The 24935-nt window shown below is 42.0% G+C and overlaps 1 protein-coding gene across 2 annotated transcripts in view; it reads right to left on the bottom strand.

The window, feature by feature from the left end:
• The window catches only part of FCHSD2 (FCH and double SH3 domains 2), a 167410-nt gene that overhangs the window by 33369 nt on the left and 109106 nt on the right, over nucleotides 1–24935 (bottom strand). Inside the window, exons 9-10 of one of the 2 annotated variants that reach the window (XM_075111324.1) lie at nucleotides 14038–14160; nucleotides 10024–10119 (exon numbers count right to left, since the gene is read on the bottom strand). In XM_075111324.1, coding sequence (XP_074967425.1) covers nucleotides 10024–10119; nucleotides 14038–14160 — 219 coding nt within the window. The remainder of the gene's footprint in view (nucleotides 1–10023; nucleotides 10120–14037; nucleotides 14161–24935) is intronic. The other variant, XM_075111390.1, reaches the window with a different exon arrangement.

Raw genomic sequence — 24935 nt, 5'->3', positions numbered from 1 at the left:
TCCTCTCTCTGACTCTCAGCTCTGTGACAGAAGACGAGGATTTTTCTCCATCGGGTGCGGTTTGAAACTAGAGAATATCCCACAAGTATGCAAAAGTTGTTTAGGAAGGAGAAATTCAAGGTCAGCCAGCAGGAAAAGGGTAAGAGACCAGAAAGGCAAGGAATTATTTCAGGCTAGGTGAGAAGCCTCCAGCTGATGCACAAGAAGAGATGGTGTTATCGGGTATCTCAGCAGGCAGAGCGGTACGACTTGTGTCGAGGAAGGAAGACGATTTTAATACCAGCTTCTGGTATAGGCTGGAGTAAAATGAAGAGATACTGGGAAGCAAACCAAAGTGATTCTGAAAGCAAGACTTTTATGCCTTTGGATTACACTGCCCACGTGGGAGAGGCAATAAGAATAACTTGTGCTAACCTCCTATCAGAGGATTTAATTGAAATGAGGCAAAAATTGGTTCAGCGTGTTATTTTGTTCCGCTAAGCTCCTTTTCAACAAAATTGAATCTGGCCTTTATTCTTATTCATCTTCTTATTACAAGAGACCTGGGGGTAGCGGATTCAAGGGGTTGTGAAGGAGATGACTTCCAATGGTAGAGGCAAGCGAGGGAAAGGAAGACAACCCCATCACATACACACACACTCCTACCACAGGGCTCTGAAATATATCTAATGCTTGAGGCGGCTTTCAGGCCACACTCTGCCTCTGTTTCAAGAAGCTGTAACTTGGCAAGAAGTTGCAGTGCTTCAGCTTGTGCCTACAGAATGCCTTAAGGCATACACCGATAGAGGGGCGGAGGGGAGGTAGCGTCCCTGCGCTGCTCACAGAGGCCAAAAAACACCACCCCAAGAGGCTTTTACAAGCCAGTATAAGATGTCAAGTTATTTTAGCTCAAAGCCAGAAACAAACATTTCCATGAAGTTCACCCACTGGAGTGGGACAGAGCCCCAAAGCCCGGGTTAACGGTATTTTCAAAGTAGAAGGAATTGTTAGATGAGGCGTAGAGCAGCCTGGAAGAGGAGGAGGCACGTTACAAGCACATGGTTACCTCTGGCCTGAACAGGCAGGAAGGCAAAGCTGCCTACCAGGCAAAGAACAGAGAGGTGCAGCTCTCTTCATCCATCCCCTCAGTTTAAGTATTAAATTGGCTTTTGCCTGTTTTTACTGAAGTGGCTTTATACGGTCTTATCTCCTCATTACTGTTTGACCCCTTTAAGGACCTTCATTAAGCTACTCCCCTAGGGCATTGCAACACGTAAAGGGAACAAACACATGGATTTATTTAGGCACATCGGAACCTTAAGATAACATTTGATCTCAGTTTTTCCCCCGGCTTATTGGAGTAAGCATTTTTGTACAGCTTCTTCCACAGCTTCCAGCTGAGTCTTAACAACTGCCAATCTGAGCAGAATGGTTTAACACTGCCTCTCCCCTGTAACACATCTCATAATGAATTTTCAGTGTTCCCGTTGGTCTTGCTCCCACTCAGCATCCCATTTTCATTAAGAAGACAGACTCCTTTTCAGTCGCTTGATAACTTTCTGCGTTATTCCAAGTGTGGTTTTGGTTTTTAATCTATTTATCAAAAGCACTTGACCAGAAAAATGAATGCAAACTTTGTGGCTACTCCTAAGGGCATACTAAAAGAGAAATGAATTGCTATTGGATCAGAGCGGTTATATTAGTTATTCATAAAACAGTATTGTATCCACACAGACCTCACCCTTGCTTAAAGGTCTAAAACTGAACAACCTGAAAATGAGGTAATAAAAAGAGTTGGGGAGAAACCTGGAGCTGTGGTCTGTGTGGATACCAAAAACACAGGCCAAAGCAGGAGACCAGATCTAGTGGCAAAATTTAGTCTCCTGGGGAAGAAGCTGAAAACAGGGACTCCTAAACTGCACGAAACCAGGGAGAGCAGCGGAAATACACAGTCTGAATTCCTTGGCTGAGAAGACAGTGCAAGGAGGAAGGTTTCAAAGCCATCAGGACCTGGAATGCTTCCTGAATAAATGGAGCTGAAATCACAGGGACGGCCTTCACCTCACCTGTAAAAGACCGAGATGCTGGCACTTAAGGCCGTGAAGGAGCTTACAAGCAGAGGAGCAGTGCCAAGCTGACTCGTGTGGAAGAGTATATGCTTCAGGAGGACATCAAGGATGACTTGAGAAGTCTGTATCCTCAGGTAAAGACAGGCTAGAGGGGTAGATCAAGTAAGAAATAAAAAACCCACTGCCATTTCAATAGGTATGAAGAAAGGAGTTAAACCAGAGATTTATCTGCTATAGACATGAAAATCAGAAGTGTAGGGAAGATGGTGGGGGAACTGAAGTGTCTGGCCCTAACCTGATTTACTAAATTAAGCTCTCGCTTAAGTGTTTTCAAGACTGGAACTCGGTGGTGGCAAGACATCCAATGACTCAATTTAACCTCTTCCAAAAAAGAGGGAAACCAAAACCACTTACCATGGCCCAGGAATGAAGGAAGAGCCAAAAAACCTGAGCTAAACATAGATGGACATTCTGCTGTTCTCTCAGGGTTTGGGTTACAGTGAAAGCAGTGTTTAGCGCTAAAAATTCAATCAGTAAACCAACAGAAAGAACTAGATGACTCCAACCAGCTAAAGAGCTTAGAGGCTAGCAATGGTGTTTCTTAAATTAACAAACGCATTTAGTCTGTAGACACATGTCGCAGCTCCATTTTTGTCCGAAATGTTGTTGCAGGTGCAGAACTGCCTTATGACAGGGACAAACACACACGGCTTGCATTCTCTTATTTATGCAGTTAAACCTGGATGCAAGACGGCACACGTACAGTTTTAAGAGCAGGAAAGAAATTGGCTCTCAAGCCTAAAAGCTCCTTAGTTTTGTAGCAGAAGACTGAAAAAGTTTGCTTCAACAAAGGAAAAACACAGCAAACATTCACTGCATGCAAACCACCAGCACAAAACACACCTAAAAATCACAGCCGTTTCTTTCCAAGGGTGAAAATAAGAGGTCACCATGCCAATGTTGAAAAGCAAGCTCAACTTTATGGTCAGCACCGCTGGGGAGGAGGGAGGGATATGCATGACATTTTTCACACAGCTGATAGCTAAACACAGCAGTGATCAGAAAATCGTGAGTCAAGTTCGGTGCTCGTTTTAGTCTACTATTGTAGAACTGATTTAATTTTAGTTTAGCCAAGGAGGAGCTAGGATTGATTTACATTTCAGTAAGTTTTCAGCGTTATAAACAGGACACCCCCCGTCTTTAAAAATAAAGATTACTCACATACAGAGGGCTTTTTCCACTCAGAAGAATAAAAAAGGACCTACATCCACTGTTAATAAGTTACATAAACCTCTGTTCATATGGTATGATAAAGCATAAAACAAACCGACCGTTACATAACCACATTCTGCTTCTTAATCTAATAAATTATCATCTCTTCTGGCATTGGTGAGTGCTGGGGGGTGCAGGAGGATGAGGAACATCCCACCAGGCAGGGAGTAAAGAAAATAATTACATTTAAACCCATCACAAGAAAGATGGTTCCGGGATATCTGACTGGAGAAGGGGGATCCTGGGACTTGCTGACATCATCTGGGCTGAAAAACAGACCTAACATGATCACACTTTTTTTACTAAATTTGCTATAGTGAACTTTTTCCATCCCACCAGCCCCCGGGCTTGTGTCAGCCCTGGTGTGGCCAGCAGGAGCCGGGCAAGGATGGGGCCCCTGTGCTCGGCCCTGGGGAGGCCCCACCTCGAATGCTGGGCTCAGGTTTGGGCCCCTCGGGACAAGAAGGGCCTGGAGGGGCTGGAGCGTGTCCAGAGAAGGGCAGCGGGGCTGGGGCAGGGTCTGGAGCACAAGTGTGCTGGGGGCGGCTGGGGGAGCTGGGGGGGTTTAGCCTGGAGAAGAGGGGGCTGAGGGGAGCCCTTCTCGCTCTCTGCAGCTGCCTGAGAGGGGCTGGAGTGAGGGGGGGGCTGGTCTCTGCTCCCAAGTCACCAGTGACAGGGCGAGAGGGAACGGCCTCAAGCTGCGTCAGGGGAGGTTTAGGTTGGGTGTGAGGGAAAATGCCTTCCCTGCCAGAGCGGTCAGGCCCTGGCACAGGCTGCCCAGAGAGGTGGGGGAGTCACCGTCCCTGGGGGGTATTTAAAAGAAGGGCAGACGTGGTGCTTGAGGATGCGGTTGAGTGGTGGACTTGGCAGTGATAGGTTAGCGGTTGGACTCGATGATCTTAACAGTCCTTTCAAACCTTAACGATTCTATGATTCTATGACAATTTTGAAGCTATTGTCTGACGTCTGGTGTAACTGAAACCCACCTTACTGAAGAGCCCACGAAAGGAAGAGCTGTACAGCCGTATGGATGAAACACTTTATCCCGTTGGTTTTTAGGGAGTTGTTTATTTTTGAATTCTGGTTCGATCGGTATTTTGGGGGCTCACAACTAACCTACAAGTGACCATTGGCTAGAAAGCTCTTTTGAAGCACACTGTGCACACGGATTGTTGCAGCAGCTGATGACAACCATGTTAGAACAAGGTTAATGAAAAGGTTGTAGCTCTGGTTTGGGTTTGTTTTGGGTTTGTTTTTCTTTTTTTAAAGACTAGAATCTTAACAGTACTGGGTTTTGTTAAATGTCAGTGACTAATACAGCTCTGTTGTTCCCAGGGCCTGATGGTGTTGTATTAAGCACTTTTGCTATATAGCAGAGATTAAAAGCCACAAATATATATATATATTTTTAAATTTAACCTTATTTTTAAATGTTTTTAATCTCACTGAAATGAATTTTTGAATTAGAGTGCAGTATATTTTTATTGGTGTAGTTCCATTCTCACCCTCACAATTACTCCCATTCGCCTCAGCTGTCACCGCAGCTGCATTCGCATCCAACTTTTCAAAAAAAATCTCTACATTCTGTAACCAGAAACAGAAAAAACGCCCTTATTGGGTAACCAAAGGAAAAAAAAGAGTACCCTTTTGAATCAACTTTGACACAGACAATTTTTTAGGTATTTGACAATTTTATAGGTATTTTTCAATGCAATATAAACAAAGAACTACTTCTTAAGAGTCCACTTCCCTCAAGCACTGCTTCTGCTCTCTAGTCTCACTGTTAGACATTATTCAGAGCTTTGTTTAGGCAGCGTTTCCTGACTGTAAAAAAAGAATGCTAACAGCACGCTCTCGAAATTAAAATCAAATCCATTAGGTAGTGGGCCAATTTCAGCTCATTACACTTAGGGTAATCAGAAACGATGCTAAAAGTCAGCCCAAGATAAGACAGCCGGTAACTCCAGGGTGTGGACTTTCCCTTTTCTTCAAATTAAATCTTCAATATCAACTTCAAATATAAGCATTATATCTCAGACCTGATTTTAACCACGACTGAGGTGGGGAGGAATTGAGTGAAATCAGTTGTAGCCATGTCGGCCACACACAAGATACATCAAGTTATACAGGGAATTTACAGCTTTGCCAGGCTCCCGCTTGCATCCGCTGAAGGCGCCCTTGTCTGACGGCTGTTTTTCTCCTCAGCAGTAACTCCTAATACCTAATACTTTATACTCTGATAAAATTCAATCATAACTTTTATACTTTGATAAAATTCAATTATAACTTTTTCGGTCTATTTAGCTTCAGAAAAGTTCTGTTTAAAAACAATCACTTTACTCATTCTTGGTGTTAAAGCTCAGACTAAATACAGAAAAAGTAGTGAATTCTCTGGACTTCTTAGTTTGGGCTTACTTACATGAGGGGTTATTTTTTACTAACAGTTTACACTTAATGAACTTTTTTGTATTTAAACATTTATATCGAACACCAAATATTTCTGTTCAATCATTATAAAAATAGAATATAACATTATTTAGAAAACTAAGGAACTTTAAAATATTTAAACGTATTCAATCCTGAAAAGGTTTTAAATATATTTTAAATATTTAAGTAAACTCAGTAGTAAATGCTGAAATGTGTAAATCCCTCTGCCTCCACATGCATGCACAGAAACCTGCTAAAAGGAGTCTGAGTCCTCATTCCCATTGGTAATATCTACCTACTTTCAGACCCCTGAGCGCTTGCAAGAGCTGCAAAAACACGCCTTGAGCAAGCAAGAGCGAGGTCCTTCTGTAAGTGCAGCTTGTATAACTGAAACAGCTTAATACAGGCTGCTCAGAAATGCCAGATATTCCTCCGTGTATGATAGTGAACTGAAATTCATCCTTATTCTCACAACCTATCCATAAAACTTGTACATCCCAGTAACGAGGGGTGAAACCCCAAAACTCTCCACTGATCACACTGAGGACAGTCACCACTGGAATAATCTCCCCAGGGAAGGGGTTGGCTCGGCCACGTTGGACACCTTCAAGAGCCGTCTGGGCAGGGTGCTGGGCCGTCTTGTCTAGGCTGGGCTCTTCCTGGAAAGGTTGGACTAGATGATCCCTGAGGTCCCTTCCAACCTGGCATTCTGGGATTCTGGGATCTCACTGAGATGTTGTTTTTCTGCAAATTACAGTGAGAAAAAAGCCTTTTGTTCACGTCGATCAGCTGTCATACAGTAAGATTTGGCTACGTTTTTCCCTTGCGTGCTCAAAGACAACGACAGCAGCAGAAATGTCCAGGGAAAGCCACAGTCACAGACAACGTGGAGATAAAAAAAACAGGAAAAAGACCTCAAAAGTTTAGTGTCAGCTTTTTGCTGCCATTATCCTCCCACACTGGGCTGCGCTTGTTGTCGCCTGGCTCATTTTCTCACCTGATAACAGACGGTTCAAGGAAAAAGAATCTTTTCCAAACAGGAAACAGAGAAAAGCTGGGTAATTTCCGTTATATTTTGCCCTGTTCTTGTGGCTCGGGCTTATCTGTGGAGCACGGGGACGGTATGTTTTCAGCGCGATAGATTTCTGCGGATTTAATAAATATCACTCGCCTCAGGGGAGGATGTTTGACGATTAAACTGTCACTACACTGAATACAGCAGCAGCCTCCGCGTAAGGTCAGCGGGTCCTGACTGGTTTTTCTTGTGAGGCTAAAGGTATTTCAAAAGACTCTCTTATTTTTTCCACCTTGCTGGTCGCAAAGGCCCAACCTATTTTGCCAAATCATTCATTGAAAGGGTTAAAGCTGGCTGGAATTTATCAATAATTTCTTACTGAAAACTTTTAAAACAAACTACTTCCTTGAAGGATTTTTTTTAAATTTAAAAACCTTTTTTTTAAAAAATACATTTATGTCAGTCCAAATTAACTGAGAAACTGGAACAATCTAAATAATTTAGTAAGATGAACAAATGTATAAAGTTAAGCTCAAACCAATTTTTTCTAGATAATGGAAAGTAGTTGATTGATGTAGAGTATTTTGCAGTGGGCTTCTCTTCGTGGACACTCAGGAGTCTTCGTCTCAGCCAGTGTTAGTGTGATGTTGGGGAAACAAAAACCCTGAAAGTTGACGGAGAACCACGTCACTCCTACCCCTCTTAGGAACAGTCTCTTTTGGAGGCTCTGACTGAGCATGTTGAGAGTATTTTGAAAGCGAATTGAGCCGCGGGTTTTGTACCTGACTCAAGGATCGCATGGCAATCCATTCTAAGCTATTCTTTGGCAACAGCTCTCCCGTCATAAAACGAAATTGTGAGACGGACCGTGTAAAACTAGACTTTATAAAAGCATTCAGAGCTTTTCCTACAGCCGAGTTCCACATCCATATTGTTTATAAGATTTTTCTTCCCTACAATATTCACAATTTCATGCCAGTATTATTGAAATGCTCCAAACTTTGACCCCAGTCACCGTGTGTATCAGGTATTTAGCCTGAAGAGAGGCCATAACTTGATATTAAATTTGATTACATGCATTAATCACTCCACTTATGTTTCTCTCAGTGTTAGACTTTGGTGTGAAAATTATCATGCATAACCCATAAAAACTAAAAGCCAACCGATAATCTCTGCCGATCATCTACAAAGAGAATACGTGGCAAAAGAATGCTTGATAATTGCTCTTCAATTAAATGTTGTTCGATTAATTAGAAAACATACGATTTCTGATAAATTTAAGACCCTGAGCAAAAGCCCTCATTCTCTTGTATTTATTGACTGACAACGGTGAATGTGTAACCTGCAATTGCCCAGGTAGGGTCCTGTTAGCTGAGCGTAATTCTATGGATCATAAAGAAACCTGCATAATTCATTCATCTTGTGAAAAACAGTTACAGCACAAGCAGCTAGAAGCTCAAAAAATGCCGTGCGATGAAGAAATGCAGTCGTTCTGCAGCCCAGGTGGGTTAGCCGAGTAAAGAAGTCACTGCCTCTGAGGCACCGAGACAGCTGTAGACGTGATCCACCCATTCACTGCCTTCTAAAAAGCTCCTGAAGTCAAGCAGTACAAGCAGCGCACACGTACACTGCCAGACCGCACAAGTGCCATGTCAGAGAATCATGTAATTCTTAATGTTGAAGAGTTTAATAAGAGCGAATTACAGTTCTACTTTACATGGGGATAGCCCTCTGGAAAAAAGAACAAAATTAAATTAGTAATAGGGCCGCATTTCAGCAGCGCACACTAATAGCCTCCGGGTGTTACACGAGCTTCCCCACTCACATTAGAGAAGTAACCAATTACACACAGCGCTATCTTGAGCTGTGAAATTTTAATTCATGGCCCCAAAAGATCAGAATATCAATTACTAATGTTGTGCAAGTGCAAAAGATAAGCGTGAAGCCGATCCCCACAAATAACACAGCTGAATTGCTTCTTCCTTCCTTACCTTAAATCTCATTGTGGAAAAAGCTTTTATAATAATAATAATAATAATTATTATTATTATTTTATATGTATCTTACGCATTCTGTTGCCACCTCTGCGTGAGCATGAATTCAGCATCCCGAGCACAACACGAACGCCAAAGGCTGATCATAAATACTACCATATACCTCTGCTATAGTCATTCTCATAGCACTGACAGGTGACGGCTCAATATCCACCAGCTGAACTGCATTAAAACTCTAGACGCAGAGATGGCACAAGGATGAAAACACACAGCAGCAAAGGTTAGAAAGGCAGGGCAAAGACAGTTAGAAAGATTCTGCTCACTGTATTAAGGACAACCGAAAAGTTCATGGAAATAAGTGGCTCTATACAAAGGAGCTGGAAGAAAAATCAAAATCACAGGCTGTTAAAATGTAAAGACAAAGGGAACTGGGTTATTGGTGTTAGTACGGCTGGAAAATCACCTGTACGTATCTGCTACAAGGGTTCTTGAATTTAACCACCGGAACTGGAGAGAGCAAGACATCTCTGCCCAAGTCAGTTTACTAATGAATTCAAGTCATAAAAAGCCGCACAGGTCAACTTTTTTAAGGCTCTAGACTTCTTTTGAACTGGTATTTCTTAAAATAATGTTAGCAATGTTGCCGGGACATCAACAACCCACTTTAATAAATGTGCTGTTTGGGAATATATTTACATACTATTACCTGCTCAGTTTTAGTGTCATTAATGATGGCTTTGGAAGCAACGTACGCACAAAAGTAGTATTTTCCAAGATTATTTTGGAATGCACTGATTTAACAGTATTCCTTCTAAAGCAGTAACTTCTTATATGTGTCTATAGGTACTCCTTGAGTGATTTAGGGGTACTTGGACACTTTATTTGGCAGAGCATCAGACACGCTGTAACCCAGTATTACCGAAAGTTATAAAGAACCTCACCAGCATGATAAAAAGCTAATAAAATGTAGTAAAAATTATGCTGAAAGCAGAGAAACCCAAGGACTGCTAGTCACAGTCTGGAAATAAAACAGATCCAGCTCTTCTGCGGGTGACGTTGAGCCTGTTTGATGCTTTTGTTACGATTACCCACCTACTGCCAGCGGAGCTGGTGGAATCAGGCCGCTCTCCCTTTCTTTTCCAAAAATATAGCATGAGGTTAAACCAGCCTGGGATACCAGTGAGCGCGATTCTTTTACCCATTTAGAACAACATTCTTAAAAATAGAGCGAGAACAAATAAATCAAGGAATTCAGCAGGGTTCTTACAGTGTCACTGTCACTCGGTTGGAACTGGAAAGGCTGCGGTTTGTGAAACACAGAGTTCTCCTGTAAAAACAGCTGTAGATTGTAATCCCGCACCACCTGAGAAGATAACAAATGCCATTTAGAGCCGTTATTTTGTAAACTTAAATCCACGCTATCTACTAAAATCAGCACAGTGTTTCAAGCAGAGATCAAATCTGCAGCAGAACCCTGAATGCAACAAAAGGAAATACAAGGCCTGGTTCCGGGCAGTCCTACCCACAGTTATTCTGAGTGACGGGCAGGACATGCGCTGAACAACAGAGACCTAAAAAATACCTGCTGTTAACCAACAAAAAAATCCCACAAAGGTAAAATAGGGGGGGAAAGTCAACCATCAGCTATACAGTATGCGGTTTCGCTCCTATTTTCCTCTCCTCTTGTGGATGATTTCTTGCACGCAGCTCTTTCTTAAGCTGAAATGTCTCATTTGTACACAAATTATTAGCTGCGGGAGCTGAAAAGACTATTTGGAATAATGCATACAAAATCAGTTGCAAAATTCGTCTCTTTATATTAAATTGCTTCCAGAGAAAACTCACATAGCTTGCATTTTCCTGAACCAAAACTAATTCAGCTACTAAATTTGTTTAATGACACATTTCAGATAGCGTGACACGTATCCCTAAACAAACCTCTTATGTCACAATTTACACATATTTATAAAATAAAACCCAGTGATTGCAATATGAGAAAATAGTATCACTGGGTGAAGAACTCTAGAGAGTATTCACTGCTTCAATTGATGAAAATGCATAAAGAGCAGCACGAAATTATAAATATCTACCACCAAACTGGGGTCTGAAATGTACAGAAGTGTATAATAAAGCCGGTATTTCTCCAGAAAGAGCAGCAGCATTGTATCGACCGAGAATTCTGGTTAATCTGCACGTACAATGGTAAATACAACATAGTCTCTAACGCATCAAAATGTTGATGCTTGTGTTACCGATATACCAAACTATAAAAAATTAATCTCCAGTTAAAGAAAGTAAATAGTCCTCCAGGGCCAATAATGCACTCATTTAAAACAGTAAAGTACATAATTACTGCACCAATTTCAGCAGTTGAATGTAAACACATTGAAATGCGTAGAAAACACACAGAGAAGGCATACAGGGAGTCTGCGTTAGGAATTCCCATAAATAGAAAATTGGGAAATACTAAAGGAGGAATCATCTGCAGCTTCAGACGATGCTCAGGACTGACCAGGGCATCGAGATCATTTACGTTAAACAGATCCGGTCTTCACATAGTCCTTTAGGTACAGAATCCCAGACTCCCAGACTGGTGGGGGTTGGAAGGGCCCTCTGGAGCTCACCCCGTCCCACCCCTGCTGGAGCAGGCACACCCAGAGCAGGGGCACAGGGCCGCGTCCAGGCGGGGGGTGAATGTCTCCAGGGAAGGGACCCCACAGCCTCTCTGGGCAGCCTGTGCCCCTGCTCTGGCACCCGCACAGGGAAGGGGTTTCTCCTCGTGTTCAGGTGGAACTTCCCGCGTTCCAGCTTGTGCCCGTGGCCCCTTGGCCTGGCGTTGGGCACCACTGAAAAGAGTCTGGCCCCATCCCCATGTCAACTGACATGTTAAATAGACTTCAAATATTAAATATGTACCATGTGCAGAAAGAAGTGTTAGTCAGAGACGAGCATAAATGACATTATTTGCCCCAGGCTGATGCAGCTTCTTACCAGAAATATCACAGAAATGTTATTCAAAACAGCAAATGGAATTTCAGAAAAAGTTCCAAAGAAAATCAGATTTTTTTCCAAAAGAGAAGTGCAAGAAGTAGCAGCCTCAAATAAGACCATTCAAGCAAAAAGTAAGTTAAATTCCACCTTCATATGCTCAGTGTCAGAGGGGAATATTTCCTCGACATGCCAGAGACATGACATGGATCAGCCCAACCTACAAGTAATAAAACCTCCAAAGCTGCACCAAATGATGCCACGATAAACTGTGAAAACCCTTCATTTCATACAGAAAACTTGGTTTTTGAGATGTTTTCCTCCACCTGCGCTAGCATTAGGTGACTGCCGATCTCCTAACCAGCTGACTACAGCACAGCCCTGCCCAGCCGAAGCAGCCGCCTCTGGCTCTCTGACATCCAAGAGGTAAGCAGGCACTTCTGGGAAGCAACCCGGCTTGTTCTAAAGCAAATATCTTTTAATTCCACCCTGTAAACAGAAATATAGTTGAGATGGAAAAATTGCAACCATTTCTGCCAGTGATATAATGTGTCTTTTCTAAACGTAGCTTGGCAAGCTTGTGATTTTGCACTGAAAACTAGCAAAGAACAGGTGAAGCATTAATAACGCACAGTAAATATTTAAATCTTTGCTTCGCTAGCAAGCTGGTTTTTATTCAAATTACCAAATTGCTAACAAATTTGTACATGTTTAACACTCCACCTGCTTTTAAAACACATGCATAGCTTTTGAGGTAGAGTTTCTACTCTGGTTTCCCCTCTCCTTTTTGAGCTGATTCCTGCAACGTGGACCTACACAAAATACTTAAAGTTCCAAAGAAAGGACGAGCAAAGCCCACCTCCATGGAATAAGCCACCAATTAATGTGGTTTAGAGCCAGACACACGTTTTCAGTAGTAACGTAATACAAATTTTTCTTCCCTGCATTCCTGAACTGCAAGAAAATTGGTGCTGACGAGCTACAAACCAGTTGTAAAAATCCTGTTCAGACCTGACAGCTGTATTTACATTTTTGTTCGGTCTCCAGGCATTGTACTAACTTAGTAAAGCAGAAACAGAACTATTTTCCTCAAACATACAGCATGACGTTACTGTATAAAATAAGCCAGACCCGCAGGCTTCTGGCCACACAGAGGCTTGCAAACACAAGCCATCACAAGCTCAGCACACGCAAACGTACGACGAAGGTACCCCTACGCAAACGAGCTGTCTGGGAACGACAGTTTAGTTAGGTGAAAGTCCCAGACAGGCAACGCTCCAGATATTCTCATCGCAACGCACTGAATACAATATGGAGAAATTAATCATGAATATGTAGACATTCTATATAAGCATATTTACTTAAAAGATTCCAAATCAGCATTCTTGGGGGAGATAGTTTAAGCTGACCTGAATGACATCCACCACGGTAAATTATCGGAAGTTCTTTTCCAACACAAGATAAAATGCTATTTTCATTATCTTTACAGTTGCTGCCAAGTAAATTCAAAGACAAGCTAGAGCAAAGCCAATTTTTAATCCACCCCCTCTACATCTCGTCAGGTGTGAGTTAGCATGCTTGCAGGTGACTAAGGAACGTCTTAAATAATGTTGCTTCTACATACGTCCTTGCACAAATGAGCTCTGTTTCCATGCGGGTGGTTAAGGTACATGTACAAAGGAATATTATGGCTGCACCAAAGCAGCTCGTTTGAGCTCAATGGCAATTATTTTTGCAGATCAATTATTTAATTATCAAAATTATCCTGGAAGCGATCACGTATTCCTGACTCTGGCTGCTCGACAGAGCAAACAAACCACGTCTATGACAAGACTCTAATCTGTTTTCTCTATTTGCCATCCTTAATTCAAAGCAGAAAATGCCATAATATTTTCTTTTTAAAGTTGACAGTCAATTATTAAGAAATGATCCAAACAGTTTCACAGGGCTTTACTGTGATGGATGACTAATGCGGTTCTGGATTACCCAGCGCAGAGCTCAGCTGCAATTTCTCTTTCCAAACATGCCGAGTGAGCGTAACAGCATCTCTCGATTGCCGCTCTCTAAAGATCCTGGGCTGTGGAAATGCACTCAGGAGAACGCCATCTGGGTGGCGACAGGGAAAATTCTCCCCAAGAAAACTGTCTAGTTTCTTTTAACTTAATACCACTGAGGAGTAACCAAAAATAATAACCATTCAGTTTTGTCATTATTTTGGAAGCAAATCTTGAGCCTGGGAACTTATATATGCTGTAGGTGTTCAGTTACAAAGGATCGTTCGGTAAAAACTTACCCTGCTGGAAGTCTCCAGTAAAAACTGGAACGTGTTTTGTACAGCTTGGCATGTCTCTAGTTCAGTCCTGCTGAAAGCCATTAAATAATCCTTAAGGTGATCATATACATTTCCATCAAGAGCCTATACGAGGGAAAGAATTTGAGAAAATTAAGAAAGAAATTAAGAAAAGCAATGTCTACTTTTGTACCTATATCATTTATTAAAATTCACGGTCAGGTTTTTAAGACGCTCTATAATTTCTTTTAACACGCACAATTCTTAGCCTGGCTAGCGACAGGTGGACATCGTTCGTTTCTGCCGAGGAGGAACGGCAGGGCGTTACCTCCATTAGATGGCACCACAGAGCACCGTAACAATAGCACGTTCTATAAAATGATTTCCATCCAGTTGTGTAATACAGCCATAGCAGAACAGTGAGGTCAGGGTTGGATACGTGAATGCGCTCGGGGAGATGTCATTTATGTCAAGAAAGGGACCTGCTAACTTCAAGGATACGGGCCGTCGACCCGCCGTGGCTCTCTTCAAGCCACGGTACCGCACTCCCAATGACGTTACCGTGCTCCAGACACACAGCTATTGGCTTATTAAAGCTGCCATTTCGCATAAGCACAACGTACCTCTTCTGCGCACAGAAATACCAAATACGTAACAAAAACGTATCACAAACTTAGCGGTTACGAGAGGATGACATCAAAGTTCAAACTCAAAAGCCCTGTTGTAACCAGAGCCGTAAAATCACATCCCGTGGCCTAGGGTGCACGGAGGTTTAACGCAAGTTCTGTATTAAGTGTGTACCACTTTGCAAGTGACTGACAATTTCATTTAATTATTCGACCCTGGATATATTTAAGTATGCATTACATATATCTAAATATATATTTATAAAGACATATTTATAAATATATATATTTAAAGATACCTAATTTCACAGGTATCCATTTAAATAGTACATTCATTGAAATCGTGTATACCAGATTCCAACAGCTTCAAGAATGCATTTCTATATAAAATTGCATTTGATTATTTAAATCATTTTGAAAAGTCGGGGGGGGAGGGAATGTGAAAGTGTGCAAGCCTTAAGAAATAGTTTCTGCTCCAGCCAAATCAGGCCCAACACTTAAGACGAGGCTAACAGACCCATGTAAAGCAGAGACAAATCACTCAGAATTGACGACGAGCAGCAGAAGAGATCTTCTGTGTGCAAAGAAGTTTCACCAACCATGGGGACACAGCTACGGCAACCCCCAGATGGAAACCTTAAATACAGCCATCCTTAGTGAAGGAGGCTTTGAGGAAAATAATCAAATTAAGCAACTGGAATTCTCACATCTAAAATTTTATATCCAAAATCCACTTTGTACTAAACTGTTTTCTTCATCCTCCACCCACCTTAGGCATTAAACCTGCCTCAAAGCTGTTAGCGCAAGAACTAGGGCCATCAGAAAACAGATAGGCCGCCATGCCAAACCAGCAGCAAACATGGGAATCGCTTTCAAGCCACCACAATGCAGCCGCTCACTCAGCCATGCCAGCAGCTCCCCGCACCAAAGGCCGCTCTCGAGGGGTCGGCAGCCAGGGCAGCTACGCAAGGCCCCCCCCCAGCCACGTAGAGGGTTAAGGGGTTCAGTCCAGGCTGTTAAGCGAAGGAAGACGGACTGTATGGCTGGGAAAGAGCTACAGGTTGACTCCTCCAGGCTGTTACAAGTGATGTCTGCTCTGCCAAATATGCTGTTAAGGTTGGAAAGGACCCTTAAGATTCATCGAGTCCAACCGCTAACCCATCGCTGCCAAGTCTACCACTAAACCATATCCTCAAGCACCACGTCTGCCCTTCTTTTAAATACCCCCAGGGATGGAGACTCAACCACCTCCCTGGGCAGCCTGTGCCAGGGCCTGACAGCCCTTTTGGTGAAGAAGTTTTTCCTAATGTCCAACCTAAACTTCCCCTGGCGCAGCTCGAGGCCGTTTCCTCTCGTCCTATCGCTTGGTACTAGGGAGAAGAGAAAATGATGCTATTAAGCATCATTTTTCAAAAAATTCTTATTAAAATAATTAAATAATATGAGCTTATGGCTGGGATGTTCATTTGACAAAGATGTCAGGAAATTCCCAAGCACAAATCCATAAAAACCTACAGGGACACACGTGCGCAGCTTCAGTTCTTGTCCTTCTCGGTGTAGGCACAGCTTTACTGGAATTCATCTTGCAGTGCACGTGTCATGAGGCATAGTCCTAGGTTAGCAGGAGGATTTTAACACCTTGTGTGCTTTTGTAACGCTAAAGGGTTGAGCCCTCAGCACCGTAGCGATATGAGCGCCAAAGTCAGCATCCCATTTCAAAGGCATCTGTTTTCACATCAGATACGCACGGTCCCAATAGCAGGTCTGTCTTGCACTTTCAGAGAATACAAAGGATGTATAAAATTGCCGAGACTTGGTTGTGCTCTCAGGAGAACTCCTGCACGACTATGACAATCCTGAAACTCCCCCAAAACGGAACTTCTGGATTTTTATGATGGAGCACAGGGGTCTTTTCCAACCTTAATGACTCTATGACTCTCTTCCTAAAGCTTTTCAGATCAAACACCGGGTTGGAGCGCAACTCTGCTAAAAAATGTAAATAAATAGTTTAAACTCGGCGAAGCAATTACAAATGCTCAGTTTGCAAAGCAGCTGTGATTTTTTTCATTCCAGCATGACATAAACAAGTATTTCAGAGCTGGCTCCCCCTGCCTTCATATCAAGCCCATATGTTCTTTTTATGTTAAACCCAGCAGGAGGGGTTCATGTCGTTTAACTTAAGACTTCTACAGTGCAGGCATCTACGTTGGAGTGTCACTCTAGGCCCTTTTTAGAGTCAACGGAGAGAAGTTGGTACTTCTGCGGTGCAATTCATCTCCCTCTAAGATAGATGGCTAAAATAGGTCAGATGAAACGCAGCATGCTACGTGCCTCTTCCCCTTCGCGGACTGTAAATAGTGCCCGGACAATTAACTTAGATATACATGTCTATACGGTGGTCATATAAAGCTGAGTGAGACGAAACCTATCTCAACACGTGTTTATTCTCTCCAACTATTACCTATTTACTACTATTCACCATTAGGAATTAATTAATCTACAGCTGTATTCTGTAGTTCTAGGACTATAAAAAGCTATTTAAATAGTAATGTCATTATTTCCCCACTCTTCATGCAACATCCACAGCACTCAAGGTTTGTGCTAAAATGCCAGAATACGCCCCCCCGATGCGATGTAGAGATATCTAAGAGAGATATAGAAGAAAGAACATCAAAGTAAAGCGTGGCGAAACATTAGGAAGCATACAAATCTGTCAGCATGTGAAAAGTGCATTACAGCCCTTCTCCTTTCATTAATTAAAAGCGGTTTCAATATGATGAAGTTCTTAAATACCGATGAGAACTGCCAGAACTGAAGTTATGAAACTCACCGCAATACAACACAGGCACGTTTGTCAGCCAAGTAAACCCACGGCTACGCGCGCAGCTCCAACACATGCTAAAAAACTCATCGTTGCACAGAAAAAGTGACAATCCCATCAATAACAGGATTAGAGAGCTCGTTGGTTACAAATGGCTTTCAGTGATAATGTATCTTATTCATTCGATAAAGTGGTAATTATTATATCAAGCTGGATATGTTAATATTAAAACAAAAGATTTGACTTGCTGAACTATACGATAGAAATTAGCATTCATGTGGGATTTTTATAATACCTAATCTGAATCTCATTTACTTACAAAAACTCTGACCCAAAGCACTGAACATCACAATTTAGGTTTGAAATAAAAAGTCTTTTCAAAATTTCTGATCACACAACCTGAAGAGGAAACTGAAAAAAAACCCCTAAACCCCAACACACATTATTTCAGTACAATAGCTTTTGTTCTCCTTCTGAATCTCAAAAGATTACTAAATCACTTACTGTATTACCATCAGACTGAAAACCTGTCTTTTTCCAACCTCAAAAGGAAATCAAGGTTTCTTGTTGGTTTTTGGTTTTTAAATCTGGGATCAGAACTAAGATAATACGAAGTTAAGTGCCACAGAATTACCATTTCCAAGGACAGAAAAAAGTCAATGTTCTTTAAGAAATTATTTCTTTACATCGTAATTGTCATATTAAAGGTGAAAAATTCCCCACCTGAGTCCACGCTTCAGCAGATAACAGCTGAACAGGGCTGACAAAAATGGAAACTGTTAACACAGGCAATGGATACACCACCAAATTAAAGTGTATTTTTATAAGAAATAAAAAGAATTTAAAAATAAAGTATATTTTAAAATATTTATAATAAAAAGAAAGTCTATTTTAATGAGAAATTCTATATATTATTTCAAATCAATAAAATGACGGGGGGGTGAGAACATTTTTCTGATTGCAACATAAAGTTTCAAGATAACACAACATAGTTTTCCTAGGAACAAAATTTCAGTCCCCGTTTAGATCACGATTTTGAGGAGGTTTTTCAATTAAAGAGAATATATTAAACACTGTAGGAACTAACTTCTATTCCATTCATAGGGGCTGGCTTTAATCATTCTACATTCTATAATGATTTCCTCAAAAGCTAAGATGTAAATAAAACTATTCTAGATCCCGTTAGCATACCCGCTTGCCTTCGGGACGGTGTGCCTAACCTCAGATGATAATGCACGGTGTAGAAAAGACGCCATTTTGAACGTATCTCGCTCATCCCTGTAAGTTAATTCATGGTCTCTTCACTAGGACAGGCCTCAGTCACACTCCATTTAAAAATTACCACTTCAATCTCTTGGAGAAGAGGGAGAACAAGCTAAATGACTGCGCGTTATTTTAAAAGACTCATTCCTTCTCAAATCCCAAAGAAGAAAATGGAAATTATTTGACCCACGCAGACCAGAGCCATGCAAAGGCACCAAGGGTGGGTCTTCCATTTTCTCTCATTTGTAGCTACAAGGAAGATGGAGACTCCCTTTTTACACAGAGTCCCATGGAGAGGACAAGGGGGGATGGACACAAGTTGCCCTTGGGGAGATTCCGATTGGACACGAGAGGGAGATTTTTCACACTGAGGACAGTCACCACTGGAATAATCTCCCCAGGGAAGGGGTTGCCTCGGCCACGTTGGGCACCTTCAAGAGCCGTCTGGGCAGGGTGCTGGGCCGTCTTGTCTAGGCTGGGCTCTTCCTAGAAAGGTTGGACTAGATGATCCCTGAGGTCCCTTCCAACCTGGCATTCTGGGATTCTGTGATTTATTTTTGACCTATTCCTGTTATTCTATTCATGTTTGTCTTGCACAGAAACTGCTAAGCCGTGCTGAAGCTTGGCGTAATATTTTTACAGTTTAAACTCAGGTGTTCAAATTAACCCTGCCGTTCAGCGATCTGAATCCGGCAGGCACCGAAACCTGGGCCTTACCGAGCTAAGTGAAAAAGACACAATTGTGAAGCCACACTTGTGAAGCCCCGTGGGTTTTCACTGACTAATTGACACTGTTCTCATCTGAATCACCACTGCCTAGAACCAATTTTGTATTTTTAAACATAAGCACTTGTATTTTTGTATATTTTTTGAACTCCTAACCCTCACTGGAACCCCACTCTTTCGATAAGATGATCATTGTGGATCAAATGAAGTTTTCGTCTGGAAACACCCAACCTGTTGTGAGTTAATGTAACTTGACAGTTTACCTGTGCTAATTTTGCCTAGGCCAAGCATTAAAAACGTGGACAAATGCTTCGTAAGCTGCCACCTCTTTGTCGGAAACAATATAGCTGATGTTGAAGGGAAAGAATTTCCTTACATGGGTGGAGGTAACAGGACAAAATTAGACCTGACCCTGCCCCACCCAGACTACAGCCTGGAAATGAAAAGATAAGGAAAAGTTTTAAATGAATAGAACAAAAATCATTGTGTTCGCGGAGTGATAACTTCGCTGTGAAGCCCTTGGTATTGCATCACAGCAATGTGACATATTTTCCTGTTTAATAGTCAGGGGAAACCCCTCAAATAAAAAGGGAGATCCATATCATAGATGCCTTCTCTCTATTTTAAGTAACCTATTAAAAATTAAAACTAAAATCTTATACCAGCCTGTTCCTATTTGCATTAAAAACCCTGTTTTATCTATCCCTGACCTATTTTCTTCTGAAAGCAACCTGTAACCCATTAAGAAGAGGGACTCTGTTTTTCATCCCATAATTTCTGTAACACTAGACTTCTTTCTTAACATTAAACCCCCCCTCAATATAAATTACATAACATGCATGCTGAGTGAAGCTTTTTGAGCGTTTGTCTTTAAAGCTTACGCCTATAATCCATTAAATAAACAGTGCCATCGCAGGGATGGTGCAGTCTGGGAACTTCCAGCAGAATGATTTTGGTAAATGAGACTCCAAGTGTTTTAATTTTTATTGGAAAATACCTCAGAATATAAAAAGGAACGCCAAAAGGAAAGGTACAATAATAATTGTTAACAGGAATTATTACTATTAAGACAGTAGCTTAAGCCTCCTCCCGGGTCTCTGAGAGACTGAAAAAAAAAAAAGTAGCTCTTATCTATTTTATCCAAAGTGTGGCAAAGGATCTCAGAGTATTTGACGGTGAAGGACAGAGTATTTTAAAAACTTGTCTAAAACTCAGAAGTAGTAAAGTCAACAGCTTGAATCAGCTGGCTCAGCTGAACTCAGCAGTATTTGGATCAGTGATACGTAACAGCATTTCCCAAGGACATTGGGAGAGAAAGGAAGGAAGGTCAGGAAAACCCATCCTTTTCAGTTAACAGTTACACTCCATCGTGATTTTCCCTTAAAAATGCTGATTCCTGGTAGTAATTTATTCTAGGCATCCATTTCTCCTAACACAGAAGAGGAGCTTCCTTTCTTTAAGTCTTTTTCTTTTTAAATTCTTCCATCACTGTGGTTATTTGTCACTGCTGAAATACCCTTCTTCTCCATCAAGACATCCTAACATAAAAGTAAATCAGGTCTGGGAGTATTTGTCAACAAAATGCGACTTCTATATATAAATTGCTACAAACCCAAGATCAAAGCAAGAGAAGCATCCCTGAACACCGTGCCTGCAGCAACCCTGTATCTGCTGACATAAAACTAGAGCGAGCTTCTGCGTTTCTTAGTCACCGCAGTCCTGTAGGAACAACTCTCTGCACCGACCACGATCCTGAAGCCTGACTTTAAAATGACTGCGAGCCTGCTGCCTAGCCCGCCCTTCGCAGGCTTGCCTTTTGATAAAAACCCTCTTCTTCTGCTAAACCAGGCCTGCTAGTAGAGAAAGCTGCAAAGACAAGTTCATGACACAAACCTACCCTCTTCTCTGGGTCAAAAAGTTAGTGCTGGATATCTGCAGCCTACAAGGAGAAAGGACCGTTTAAGCTTAGCTCTGTAAAACCAGAATTTCAAGTTACACAGTAGTGCAGCCCCACAGGTTGCATCCAATGCACAACAGTGCTGAGCTAAGGCCATAAAATTATTGGTGTCCCAGGTTAATCTTGCACATCCAGAGCTGCTGTAGTGATAAGCCTGCTTTATAGTGAGCTCCTGATCCAACTCGCTCTCGGTGAAGTAACACCAGCTAGTTCTGCCTGTGAACATCTGGAATTTAGCGGGGTCCCACAAAAGGGAAACACGACTATCCTAAAGAAGATACATCTGGACAGAGCGAGGAAAACTTCTATTTAATTTGGGGCAGGCAGCTGCTACTCAAAATGCAGAGCTACAGAAGCTGGGACCAGTCCCAAAGAGGCAAGTGTAAAAAGGAGGATGGGACTGAAACTCTTGGTTTTCCTTAGACGACTGCTGCCACGCTGTTACCTGGGATGTGAAGGGGGAAAAAAAAGCTTTCTGAGTAACAAGAGGGTCCCACCAGCATTTGCTCCTTACCCAACGTTTGCATCCGTGTGCAGAATATCGCTCATCTGCTCACGCTGGTCCCTTCAACGCTTTGTAAAAATTGAATTCTGCAGCAAACCCACCCTATTGCTACTTGAATTTGCCAATTGAAACTGCTTTTGACTGCTTCCCCTGTAACGTGGCATCTTCAGCTCGACTCTGGAAGTATTTCAGTAGGTACCAACCCTAAAGTAGAGGTGGACAGCCAAGCGTCCTGGGCACCTCAGCTGACCTCAACTCCTGCAGCTCTTTGAATGTCAAGCATCGTCAGACAGAAAGTATCAGCTAAAACAACCAAAAAAGAGTAGTAACTTGCAGCCAGTCTCACTTTGCTAGCTCTTACTGCACTCAGAGCACTCTTCTACCTCTGCAGCCGCCAACCTGTTCGTATCTCCTTGAAATAAACGTTTTGGCCCAGTAACTCAAGAGCCCCCACAGAAAGATCCTCTGCCACCTCTCCGGCTTCTGCTCCTTCTTGTGGTTTCATAGAAAGGAATTTTAAGGAATTACTGTAACTGTCTCACTGTACTGTCGCTGCCAAGCTAATCAGCTTCTCCTGTTTCTTTTTATTTTTCTTAAATCAACATCCTGCACGACTGCCTGTTCTTCAGAAGTACATTCTTAAACAGCCAGCCGTGAACAAGGAAGCAAAAGATATTCCAGGGACGTATCCATTCCGCTCAGGAGCAGAGAAATGATAAAAAAATCTGGGAATGAGCGAAAATAAGAAAAGCAGAGCAAAAGGTAGGAAGAACCTGTGATGGAAAAGGCTGCAAAAGGTCTGAAGTGTTTATTTAAATCAACAAAGGTGGCAGAAGCTATCTTAGTTTCCTCCTCTTCTTCCCCCAACCTAGAGAAGGAGCTTTCATCGTGGCAAACGTGGGAACAATAAACACTAGAAGACAGCAAGTGCAAACTTCTGTTTGCTTGCCTTTCAGCTCAGTGCTCATAAACACACTTTGCACTTTCCCTTACCCCAGAGCTTTGTATTTTCTAGTGTCAATAGTTTTGGGCTTGTTTGCAAGTTCTTTGTTTGGTCTCATTAGTCACTTGATGATTGTTCTGCACATCATTTTGTTCCCTTACAATTTAGGCAGGGTCATTGTTTTTAATGACAAAACCTTTGTTGCTGGTGCACTGAAGTCTACTCCGACCACAGAAAAACACGGAAAGGCCGCCAGCAGATGCCCATCAGCCTCCCATCACCCTCCGCAATCCAGAGGCCGAGTCCCTTTAAAACAAGGATAAGCAAAATTCATGATAATATTAAGTACTCCTTGTAGATTTGCCTCCACACAGCTCATGGTAGCGCCGCGTAGTTGTCACATTTAATGAGAGGGTCTGGTAGGTGAGTGCAGGCACCGAAGGAAATCTCCTTTGGGAATTTTTCTTCTGTATTTCTTTGGCAAAAATTTGCTGCCCCACAAGGCAGCCAGCCATGGGAGTTACCTGATGAAGACAGCATGAAATGAACGCTTCAGGGTTCAAGAATAATTCCACTTAGATCAGTGGGAACACCCCGGTGTAAGACTGCCATAAGAATTGAAAAATCCAATCTTCCAAAATTCTACTGTATAAGGCTTAAAAAAAATGTGGAAGATGAAAGCAGATTCTTTATAACCCAGAAATGCACCTACTTTTCCCAAGAGTTTTTAAGTGTCAACTCCCAAGACTTCTTGGACCTATTTTGCTTTTTCTATCATAGCACTGGAATAAATCCCAAGGGGATCCTTCTGCCCGCATGACTAATTTTCATAAGTTGCACTGGTGCGATCGTCTTTGCTTTTGTACTTCCTCGTTATTGGGGGATAAAATAATCTGGGCTTGAATCCAGCACTTAAGAAAGCTTTGTGGCAGACTATCACCATCACGTTACCTTCAGATCTGAAGAGCACTCCATACTGTTCCTGCCAATAATATTTGGCTTCCTGCACGTGGAAAAATGCATATTTCAAGCGTTCAGCATTTCACCGCTGATTTCTGCTATTCAAGGAAGGATTCTTACGCTGACCACATCATCATCATCATCATCATCGTCATCGTAACGACCGCTGAGCAGCAGTGGAGTATGTGGTATGCCTAGCAATTGCAGCTGGCTTTCTCATTTTTTCTTCAGTAGGAAAATGTACCCAACAATGATTTATTTTGTTGCTCAGTTTAAAAAAAAATATATATTTTTTTAGAGAATTTGGAAGGTAGGTTAAAGAAATGAACTTTGCTCGAGAATGGGCTAAAACCATGACGATCCTTAGCTCCTACAGGATTTGATGGTGCACAAACAGACCCACCTCCAAGAACGCTCTTGAAATTTTCCTTACTACAGACTTGCACTGTGTCCAAGGTGTGGATTGACCAGCAAGTCTCCACAGAAGCCCCGTGCTGCAGATGGAACCTCCTTGACTCAGACACACTAGCTTTTCCCAATAACTCTCAAAAACTTCTGTGTTCTACAGGAGCAGAGGCTGAGGAACAGAAACCTTGAACTGACACAAGTCTGCATGTGAAAATGCATTTCATACCAAATTCCACGTTTCTTAGTAGTTAAAAATACTCCCTTGGCAGATAAAATGCATAAAAAAGTGTAAAAAAAAATGAGATACGGATCATATGCGTTCCTCATGAGCTTTTATTTCCTCTTTTGCATCCTTCCATTTTACAACAATCTATTTTGCCTTTGCTGTTTTGAGTTTTGGTTCAGTTGATTCAATCTCCGTGTTATCATTTTAACAGCAGTTAATTTTTTGCCCAGTGTGCTTTTCATTTACCTCTTCAAATAAATCTGCTGAACAAAACCTTTTCTGCTCCAACAGAGGCTGTTGTTCCCAATTGCTGGTGGGATTCATCACTTCCATATGGGTTTTTTTTTTTTTCTGCACATGGGTTTAAAGTTACCTGTTGCTCCCAGCAAAGCGTTCAGCGAAGAGGCTTTTCGGAAAATGTTCTTCTCAGTTTAGCGACGGCAATATTGCAATATTAAAAACTTCA

This window comes from Phalacrocorax aristotelis, chromosome 1, assembly GCF_949628215.1.
Source record: "Phalacrocorax aristotelis chromosome 1, bGulAri2.1, whole genome shotgun sequence".
Classification (NCBI taxonomy): domain Eukaryota; kingdom Metazoa; phylum Chordata; class Aves; order Suliformes; family Phalacrocoracidae; genus Phalacrocorax; species Phalacrocorax aristotelis.
Note: the sequence above shows the minus strand (reverse complement) of the source record. Positions and strands in the feature narration are given on the sequence as shown.